The sequence below is a fragment of the Clupea harengus genome, chromosome 21, assembly GCF_900700415.2.
Source record: "Clupea harengus chromosome 21, Ch_v2.0.2, whole genome shotgun sequence".
NCBI lineage: Eukaryota > Metazoa > Chordata > Actinopteri > Clupeiformes > Clupeidae > Clupea > Clupea harengus.
The window spans coordinates 8,828,472-8,839,894 of NC_045172.1; the positions used below are offsets into that span (position 1 = coordinate 8,828,472).

Genomic DNA, 11,423 nt, shown 5'->3' on the forward strand with positions numbered 1-11,423 from the left:
GAGAAAAAAAGAAAGAAAGCAAGAACGGGAGCGAAAAATAAGGAGCTTAGTTTGCATTGAAACCCACTGACCAGCCTTATGAAGCCCCTGATTAATGATGTGCATCATCTTCAGTGGCCGCAGTAATCAGGCCGAGATGGATGCGGTCCAATTTGCAGGTGTGACGGCGGCGCTCTCCATCATCTGGGAAAGAGGGGAAAGCCAACAGCAGACTCCCTAAGCCCTGAAACGAAAGTGAGAAGCGGGCAAACGACAGAGGCGCATTGTGAGACGCTGTCTCCGTCTCCCTTCTTTTCCCTTTTTCCTCCCTCTCTTGTTTACATGGCTTTCCTGGAAAGCCTTTGAATTAGATGTTTATATGCAAATGCTTTCAACTCCTTGCAAAGCGCTGACAATCTTTGCGGATAAAAAAAGAGAGAAGGAAATGGGACAAAATGAAAGGCAAACTCCATCGCCTAGCAACAGATGCTGAATTGGTAGGAGGTGTGAACCAGGGATGCAAATAATAGGTGGGAGTTTGTCTTGAAACGAATTGCTCTCATCTCATAATGAAACTATTTATGTCAGCCACCATTTTGTGAAATGGACAAATCCCCTAATGAAATCAAATTTTGGTGTGTGTGGGGGGGGGGGGGGGGGGGGAGAGAGAGAGAGAGAGAGAGAGAGAGAGAGACAGAGGAGTGTGTGAATAGAAGATGAAAGATTTATTTCTTCGCAGCCCAGTTCAGCAGTCAAAATCATTTAGCAGACGACAACGAACATCATGCCAGCCGCATTCACACGAGGCAAGAAAGAACAAGAATGCTCCCTGACGCCTTTTTAGTCTGCCGTCTCACACGGAAGATGACAGCACAGGCTACTGCCTGAGATGCTTAGCTCCGTCCAATTTGAAAGAAGGAGGAACATAAGGAGTTTGGGTAGGGGTGGAGGGATGGTGATGGAGGTAGGGGGGCCATCCGAAAAGAAATGACCCGACACTGATGGCTTTATAGCCCTGCCCAATCCATATCGCGGTGCAATAAGGAGCTATTCTCCGCCATAAAAAGCGGGGCTGCGTGAAATCCAGGCCAGTGGAGCCGACACCAGCCCCATCGGGTCACCAGTCTATCCACAGTCATCTATCACCACCTAAGCATCCATCTCTGAAGACTTGCCCGAGCAGGTAACATGGAATAGAGATGTTCTGCTCTCTGTCGAGCGCTGCTGTTACAAGAAGCGGAGGGGCAAAAATGCACGACACCCGGCGAATGAATCAAGGTGCCACAGATGCGTATATGTAGCCATATCTGTGCTAGTTAGCGCACCCGCGGTGAGCACAGTCAAGGCATTCTGTAAATAATATCTAACTAGGTCAGGGGAATTAGGAACAGGTGGACTAAAAGCAGGCGACTGAAGCTGATGAAGGCTTTTTTTTTGTAGGAAACTCTCTCACCTTCCAAATCCCGAACAGGAATTTACATAAATATGTGCTGAAGAATGACCTGATTAAAGGGAATGAAAATGGATGGTGTTGGTCAGATTTGTGCATTTATCTCCTTCACCAGCCAAATCCTTCCACAGTGTGTGCTCTCCAGATGCACCGGTGGCAAGGGGACTAGCCCGCTGACATTTAGTCATTTTGCATTTCATTTTATCTTAAGTTACTTCAATTACCGGAGAAGAGTTCTTTACATAAGCTCTCATGCTTTCCTAGGTCTTCATTTTGGCATAGCTAGCAGCAAGTTTTATCAGTCAAAGTGTTGACTGGTAATCTTAATAACTGGTTGTGCAGTTGCTGGTTTGTTTCATGCTTAAATGCAACTGATGGTTTTCTCTACTAATTTGTTGAATGTTTGACAAGCCGCTTGACTCTCGTGAATATGTACCCAACCAGACAAACTTTTGAGCTGTGTAGCTGAAAGTGTAGCTGACTACCTGAGTAGTCAGCCAGTGATATCTAACGAGTTGTCTAGCGAAGGAGTGATCTCTTCTCTAACCTTCTCCTCACCTGTTTTCTCTCCTCAGACTTGTTTGGAGCTGGAGCGCTATCTGCAGACGGAGCCCAAGCGTCTCTCGGAGATCTTCGACGAGGAGCTCGACTCCCTGCTCACCACCTCCTTCACGAAGGACGACAGCGAGGAGGAGCTCTCCGACCCCCTGCTCCCTGGCCTAGCCGAGCCTCCAAGCCCGACACCGCCACTCCTTAGCCCACCCAGGGAGCGCGAGCACCCGTCACCCCCGTCCGGCAAAGAGAGCCCGGACCCGCGGGTGGGCGCCGGGGCCGGTTCCGGTACCGGAGGGGTGAACGCGGCCCAGCTGAGTGCAGTCACCTCCCTGACGCCGCCGTCTTCCCCGGAGCTGGGCCGCCACCTGGTCAAGCCGGCCCAGACGCTCAGCGCCTCGGCCGACGGCACACTCACTCTCAAGCTTGTGGCGCGCAAGGTGGGCCTCAGCGCCGCCAAGCTGGTGGCCGCCCACTCCCTGCCGCTGCCCGCCCGGCTCGGGGACGAGGGCGCCGGGGAAGGGGGCGCCTGCCCGGGGTCCGGAGGTGGAGCCGCGGGCGGAGGGGAGGTCCCAGAGAACAAGAAGAGGGTGCACCGCTGCCAGTTCAACGGCTGCCGAAAGGTTTACACTAAGAGCTCCCACTTGAAGGCGCACCAAAGGACACACACAGGTAAGGCAGCTGGACTTTATACAAGTACAGACACACACACAAACACACACACACACACACACATCATAGAGTGGGATCAGGTGAACTAGAAGCCAGGATGATGATTTTCAGTTACATCATGAACACACTAATTTATACAATAGTGTATGAACACTAAACGAAACAGCAATGTAGACTTGAAATTAGGGAAGTACACACCTGCTACGCTTGGCTCAACATACTCTTGGTACCCTTGCGATTCTATAAGATTTCAACCCTGCAATGCAAACCCTTTCCTCGGAATAAAACACTTATTTGAGGCCCAGATACAGTACAGTATCCAAACCACCATCATGAACTTGGAGACCCCATCTTGACAAATGATGTTGCAGCATCTACCAGGATCTCACGCTAACGTACTCACTTCCCTTAAAAAAAAAAAAAAAAAAAAAAAACAGTCATTAAAGATATGGCTCTTTCCCCGCCTGGCTGTTATCCAACGTTTACCCCCCGCCCTGCCAGTGCTTCGGCGCTTGGCCCCCTTCTCAAGGTTGCAACACTACTTCCTCAGCACATTCTGGTGGGAGAGAGCCATAACTCTCGCGCTCTTCGATCTCAATCCAGAACCACTCAGACTGCTGTCCCAAACCTGTCAGAAGAGTGACTAACTGTGCCCTGATTGATGGATTGACCGGAATAAGCCGTGGTTTCCTGTATATTTCACCTCACATCCGCACACGCACACACGCACACACACACACACGCACACATGCACATGTACACATACAAACACACACACCACTCAGTTTGCACTGTGCCGGAGCTGAAGCCCTCATGGGACGTAGAAGTGGCACATGTTAATGGCAGGCGATGACAAACGAGCCACTGTAATCACAGCAAGGGGAAGGTGCCGCTCACATACCAGTGAATACTGCTCACTGCCGCTCACTATAACAGACAAGGGGCTCAGGGAGGGAGTAGAGCTTTGGATAGAGAGATAGAGAGATAGAGAGGGAAGGATGAAGACAGAGAGATATAAAGAAACAGAAAAGAAGTGGAAGATGTAGTTAAATATGATAGCAGAAGATAAGTAGATTCTACAAAAATAGTCTGACATTTCAATGTAATTAGTTAAATCCATAAATCCATTCGGGGCCATTATTTCCTCAAATCCTAACCACCAACACTCACCCACCCCCCACCCCCCTCACCCCTCACCCCCACACACACAGAGACACACACACAGCCAAGTCAGATTAAGATTTTCGAGCAGAATTAATGTGGCTGAATGGGTAGGACAGGGCACCCCCGCAGCACAGTGTTCATGAATGGAGTCGGCAAAGGTGATAAGATGTCGAACAATGAGGGGTTTTTCTCCCCTCTCTTCCTCTCCTTTTTTAGGGAGATTTTTTTTATGAAAGACAAACTTTCTGCTCTTTGTCTGAGGGTGGCCGGAGCGCACGATAATGAGAGCCGAACGGGAGGAAATAAATTTGCGGAGTCGTGATGGTCCCTAAATGGCTTTTTCACCCTGAGTCTGCTCCAGCCTCTGAGATCATAATGACCCATTCTGTCTCCGCTTTAACAGGGGAAATGTAATTAACTGCAGCCCAGGCACCTGCAAGACTGCTCGGAGAGTGGAGAGGGGGTGGGGGGGTGGGGGGGCTGGACAGAGGAAAGAGAGGTAGATGGTGATGGTGGTTGTTGCGGGGGGGGGGTAATGGAAAGCGGGGGATGGGCCGTTGCTAGGCGACGAGAGCATCTCTCGAGCTTGGAGCAGGTAATTGGCTGATTATTTGCTGCTTGTGGTGCGGGCTGCTTCAGTCACTTGAGCTAGGGTAGCCTGCAGAAGCACACACATTCTCACTCCCACCTACCAACACATCCACACACACACATATATGCTAACCAAACCTACAGCCAAGTACAGCCGTGGTTGCCAGGCAACTGCCTCCTCCTTTGCCAGCGCGAGCCGTAATTAGCTGGTGGCATGAAGGGGCCGATGATGCCAGACTCAGCCGGCTGCACGGCTGCTACCACCGCCTCCCCCGCTCCCTCCCCATCACTGCCCCGTTGCCTGGCAACTGACTCAGGCATCCATGCCTCCCCCGACTTCTAATTGGCCACCGCACTGGCCGTTGGTGGGTGCAGGTCTCAACCTGCCCTGATGCTGCTGGGGCTTCTTACTCTGTGTGTGTGTGTGTGTGTGGGTGTGGGTGGATGTGTGTGCACGTCTGTCTGTCTGTCTGTCTGTCTGCCTCACCAGTCCATTTTTAATGGGCTGGAATATGACTCTTAAACAGTCTTGCACCTGTGCCCCCACCATTCACATTCACTAAGCTGTGATGTTTTTTTTAGCTTGTGTGTGGCAAAAACAGTGAAGTGGAAGACAATGAAGCAAGCACACACACACACACACACAAATAGATAGGGAGAGAGAGAGAGATAGAGAGAGAGAGATATTCTCCATCACGTACACACACTAAAAACACTCCAATTTTACGGGACTGCGCAGGGTTTTTTCACAGGGCGATTCACCGTCTCGTTTGTGAGATTTGTGAATGTGTCGAGTTCCAGCGACACAGGGCAGCTGGCAGACGGTAAACACACAGTCACTCCCCATTAAACATCATTACTACTAATTATCATCACTGCCTCAGATTCACATAAACTTACATCACCCCACACATACACACACACACACACACACACAAACAGAGAGACACACTTAGACAAATACACACATCCCATATAATATCACAACTTAGCTGATAGACAGTTGATAGCAGTGTAGGGGAGAGCCCCTTTTTAAATGGTGCGGAGAGATACGAGCAACAAGGCAAACACCTCCTCAGATACCCATCACAGTCACTCTCTCTCTCTCTCTCCCCTCCTTGGTCCCCTGTGAGGAAAGGTCCGGTCCTCACGGAGAGGCAAGGAGCAGCAGTCCATCTGTTAGAGGAGGAGGAGGAGAGGGAGGGAGGGAGCTATGGAGATAGGGGATGGAGGGGAGAGGAGTGTGGTTGTGGGGGAGGGGGGGGGGGTTGTCGGTGGATCTCAGCAGAACCTCACCAACAGCGAACTCATTTAGGACGACAGCTGCGCACCCTGATGATAATTGTGTATTTCATAAACGCCACCGGTTGTTGTGTATGTGTGTGTGTGTATGTGTGTGTGTGTGGGTGTGTGAATGTGTGGGTGTGTGTTTGTGTGTGTGTCTGTGTGTCTGTGTGTATGTGTGTGTGTGTGTGTGTGTGTGTGTGTGTGTTTTTGTGTGTGTGTCTGTGTGTCTGTGTGTGTGTGTATTTGTGTGTGTGTGTGTGTGTGTGTGTGTGTGTGTGTGTTTGTGTCTCGACCGGAGGAGGATACTCTGACTGGCTAATCAAGTTGGGGGAAAAAAACAAATGAATGAACTGGCTGCTGGAGATGAGTCATGCTGTTTTGGGGTTTCCTGCTTTTGTTTCCTTCTTCCTTTTGCTCCCCCCCCCCCCCCCCCCCCTTGTTTCCCCATCATCCTATCTCTTGGGGACTGGGGATAGTCTGGGATAATGGGGCGGGGGAGGGGGGTGTTGCTTGTGATGCTCTGATAGGCTGGGTGATATCCAGGTGTGTGTGTGTGTGTGTTGTCCTCTCTTTAACCCTCCCATCCCCCCTTTGGTGTCCCAGGTGAGAAGCCTTACAAGTGCTCATGGGAAGGCTGCGAGTGGCGGTTCGCCCGGAGTGACGAGCTGACGCGGCACTACCGCAAACACACCGGCGCCAAGCCCTTCAAGTGCAACCACTGCGACAGGTGAGGCACACACACACACACACAGACACACACACACACACATGCAAAACACTTCTGTGTCTCTGTCACGTTTTTTACTCTTACCCTCACACACACACAGGCACGAAAACATGTGCACACTTACACATAAATGACAAAACATATAACCATGCACACACAGACATGTACAAACACACGAGTACACATACACTCAGCAACGTATAGACATGATTACACTGCATTCAGAAAAAAAACGTAATACTGCTTAAACACACTATTAATGACTGCTGTTTGCACTGATACTATTACTACTGTCAGCATCTACACCTTCTGTGCCACCCGACCACAGATTTGACCCCGCCAGCCCCCCCCTTCATAGTTTTGGTCGATACCCCCTGCCCTTTTAATGCCCCCACCCATCATCCCTCTCCACACATCAAAGGCTAGAACGCACCACGAGCTGTCTGGTACAGTTTTCCGGTTGTCCGGACTCAGAGCGGGTGAAAAGTTATTTGCATTAATTGGACATATGATCGTTCTCGGCTGCACTTCGCATCACCAGAAGGTTCCCGTTTTGGAGTGCCACAGCTGAGCGTCATTAAGGAGAATAATAGCACTCCAATATAGAGTCAGCATTTCCAGTAACTCAGTTCTCAGTGTGTACTGTAAGCGCCTCTCTCCGTAAATTGGGGCTCCCATTTGCCTGTATCAGTTGCTCTAATTAAAAAAAATCAACAGAATGCCACCCAGTTTGCTTATGTAATTGTCTAAGACTATAAATATGGTATGACAAGAAGTCAGACAAGCATGCAGACACACACCTGGCTTGGTTTAGACAAGACACACTCACACACGCAAACACAGCACACACACACACACGCACACACACACACACACGCACACAAACACACACACACAAACACACACACACACACACACACACACTCACACACACACATATCACACACACACACACACACGCACTAAGAATGTCCTCTCTATTTCTGAGCTTGTGTGTGTGTCAGCCCCCCTTCCTTCGTGCTGAGTGAAAGATTGCTTAGCCTTGCTGACACCCTTACTTACGTTCCCTATCTCTTGATGCCATGGCAGATTCCTGTCTAACCAGGCACTGGAGGCTAGAAATACCTCCAAAGACGGACTCCACACTTAATCATTGGGCAGAGCTGTTTTTTTTTGTATCAACTGCTAAGGCTGCTCTTGTGGAAAGAATAAAAAAATCCCTAAAGCTGGACTTTTAAACAAATAAACAAGTAAACTTGCTCAAATAAACTGCACAAACTAAAAGCACTTCTAGCGACAGCTGTGTAAACTCTGAAATAAGTCTCAGAGCTTTTAAATGCATCCTTCATTTTCGAGACTCACCCTTTTAGCCTTATGCTAATCTAATATCTAATGATGTATTGGATCAGATGTCCCTAGTTCGTCACTCACTAGGTTGCTAAGGAAGAACACCTGGGCTCTGGACTCTGATTGATGCCCCCTTCTCCCCCAGCCCATCAGCCCCGCCCTTTTACCCACAGACACCCCCAAAAAAGAAGAACTGAGCTGCAGAGTAGAAAAGACAGATGAACAGCACAAGTTGATGAGCCGTGAGCCCCCTTTTGTCCCCGCATCACCGCTGCTCCTGAGGCAGGCACACACACACACACACACACACACACACACACACATACACATCATTCAGGGGAGTTGGGGGGATCCTTTCTCCTCGCTCCTCTCTCATCCCCTGTTCCCCTCTCTCTCCGAGCTGCATCTTCAGTCCTCCCGGCATCCGCCACAGGGCGCGAGGCCTGTCGCGGAGTTAATCTTAACTCATCCTCCTTTTGATGTACAAGCGCGTGAAGAGAAGCAACAACACACACCCACCCACCCACACACACACACTTACACACACTTACACACTCCCACAACAACAAAAAAACCTCCTTCACGCTGATTAGCGCGTGGAGTGTCTACATCAAACCACGGGCCCCTCCCTTCCCTCGAGATCCAAGCTGTTCCTGGATCCTCTGGGACACCATTGTTGTGCAGTCAGGAGGGTGGGGTGATAGTGGTGGAGGTGAATGGGGAGGTGGGGTGGGGGGGGCAGCCACGGATTAGCATTAGAATGTGAGTCCGGGGGGGTGATGGGGGGGTTAGTTTGGCCACTGGAGGGGAACAGCATGGGGAGCGGAGTGAGTGCGCTGAACAGTAAATACAGTAACGGCCCGGGCGCACAGTTTGCAGCCGGCGCGGCCTCGGGGCTGCTTGCGGATCGCGCCTGCTCGGCTGTGCGCACTTGCCGACCCCCTGCCGAGTGACAGGAGAGGGGTGGTGACGAGGAGGGAGGTGGGGGGGGGGGGGGGGGCAGCTGGTGAGACAGCCTCTGGCATCGACTCACTGTGCCATCTGTCCTAACCCCCCCCCCCACACACACACACTCACACACACAAACACACACCCCCCCACACACACAGGCACACATATACATCAACCACAAAGTAGCACTGGCTCACACACAAACCCCTCAATACAACCACTTTTCCTACTTAAGCACAGGCAGCCACCGTAAGACAAAAACGTCATGTGACCCGGACCACCATGTGTTCACTTTGAAAGCTTTGGTCAGTTTGCATGTGGCATATGGTGTGGGTCTTAATACATGACACCTTTCACTGAAAAGCACTGATTCTGGATCAGGTTTTCCTCACGGCTAATGATGCGCAAGTAACCATGAACAAGGGAATCATGATCAGCCATACAACAAAAAATCAGATCAGCCTTCCAATTAAACACAAGATCCAGATCTATCTGCTTAACAGATTGTATTATTCACATATCTAGTTTAAAAGTTTGGAAAGTTGGTGAATTGCCACTTATGGAAATTTTGTGGAAATTTCTAGCAAGAGAGTTACATTAGCATAGCTACAATAACACCACAAAATTAGAAAAGGTCATGAAGGCCATTCAACAAACCTTCCAGGATTATTATTTGTGGAATTATAAGGACAGGTGTTTTTTTATTTAACTTGACTACTACTAGAAAATCTTCAGGAATAGCACTCAGATACTCAGTTCTGCAGCTGTGATTTGTGCTTGTTGTGAAGTGCACTCCTCCAAAAGCGGCCCTACCTTTTATGGTGTTGAAATTCATGGTTGGGGAGATCAAACACTTTTCAGCTCGTCTGCTCTCGCCGGTCCATCATTTTTAATAAACAGCTGAGGAGAATGTTTGTGTGTCAACACGCTCATTTGGAGAGGCCCATTTGGGGCCGTCCATTTCCATTCACACCACAGCTGCAGTTCTTTAAACCGAGAAGGGGGGGAAAAATGTCAATTCCACTCGCTTTTTTTTTGCTTCCCTTAGAATTATGCACACATTAGCATAGCGTCAGTGTAGCTGTTGACAGACAGGCCGTCTCCGTGGCGACGACGGCAGAGCTTTGGAGTGTTCTCTCGCTCTCAACACATGGCCAAATTTGCATGTGCAAAATCAAAAGTCACCGTCTGCTGTATGATGCACGTGTCCCGAGCTCTTCAGTGAGTTTGTAACACAGATTGTTGACTCCTTTTCCCCTCTTTTTGTTTTTCCTTTTCTGTCTCTCTTTCTGTCTGTCTCTCCTCGCCCCGAATCTGTCCCTCCTTTCTCTGTCTTTCTCTCTTTAGGTGTTTCTCGCGATCAGACCACTTGGCACTACACATGAAGAGGCACATCTGAGGAAGGAGAAAGAGGAGGAGGAGAGAAAGAGAGAGAGGGTGAGGAGAAAAGAAGAGAGGAGAGAGAGGAGAGAGGAACATTAAGACTGTAAGAGCGAAAGAGAAAGAGAGAGAGAGAGAGAGAGAGAGCGGCGGGACTTATCAAATGAACAGTGATCCTGGCCCCATCTTGAGAGAAAAAAAGACCCAACGACAAAAAACTGAAACACAAAAAAAAAAAAAAAAAAAGACTGAAAACACAAGAACTGCTAACTGATCATCTGCTCACAAAACAAAAAACTGGTCTCTGATCAGCTCGTATGGCTGTCAAACTGATCTCCAATCAGCTTGTATGGCTGTCATGGTTAGTGTTGTTTTTTTTTTTGTCTTTTCTTTTTTTGTTTTGGCCAAAGACTTCTTCGGAGGAGTGGTGCAACAGATGGAAGCCATGTTGTGTCAACGTGGCCACCTTCCAGCACCCAAGCCTGAGCCATGGGATCAGGTACTGCCAGGCAACAATGGCGTGCGATCTAATCACGTAACTCGCGGTTCTTATTTTTAACTAGCGGAGCTCGAGGGACAGCGTTTCGAGAGCCTGCACCTATCAGCGAAGGACACATCTGTGGTTTCGTGTTTGCCCCAAGTGAACACCCGTGCTTGCGCTGGTATGCTCAGCCCCCACGATTCATGCACTTGTGCCAGAGAAAAGATGGTTGCTAATTTGCAAGCTGCGGTGACTCGTCTACGAGGAATGTCGTCATTCAAAATACGACCAAAATGGGAGACGTTTCTCTTAGTGCTCTGCACGGACACAAACCCAAAGTGGGTTCCCTACCTTCCTCTGAAGAGCGTATCTCTCTCTCTCCTTTTTTTCTCTCTCCCTCTCTTTTTCAGCCACTTATGAGCTGCGCAGCGACACTTTTGGACCTTTTATATTATATTAAAAAAGAATCTCGTTTGGAACTACTATGTCTTAACTAAAAATTGCGTAACTTTTCTCCCCTGCTTTTATGAACTTCATTGTGGAATGGACGTGCACAGAAGTGAGAAAAAAAAATGAAAAAAAAATTTGCCATATGCACAAGCTTTGCGAAAGCCCACCACAGCCAGCCGTCGCGCCAAAATCCACACAGCGGGAAAAAAATGATTTTGTGAACGCCAAAATGGAAGGTCAAAATGCGAAGAAGGTTCCTTTTGCTATTGCAATGCCCCCCCAACCCCCCCTACCCTGGTTGTTTTTTTGTCACTACCACTTTGGCAACTACTGGAGCCACCCCCTAGCCCCCTCCCCCCCCCCAAAAAAGAAAAACTCAGTGTCCCTTTGGG

The 11,423-nt window shown here is 49.3% G+C and overlaps 1 protein-coding gene across 1 annotated transcript in view; it reads left to right on the forward strand.

Annotated features, from left to right (window-relative positions):
* Positions 1-11,223, forward strand: part of klf7a (Kruppel-like factor 7a) — a 31,668-nt gene extending 20,445 nt beyond the window's left edge. The window contains exons 2-4 of the mRNA XM_012823391.3: positions 2,005-2,653; positions 6,299-6,422; positions 10,068-11,223. Of these exons, the coding sequence (XP_012678845.1) occupies positions 2,005-2,653; positions 6,299-6,422; positions 10,068-10,119 (825 nt within the window). The 3' untranslated portion in view covers positions 10,120-11,223. The remainder of the gene's footprint in view (positions 1-2,004; positions 2,654-6,298; positions 6,423-10,067) is intronic.
* Positions 11,224-11,423: the final 200 nt, after the last annotated feature.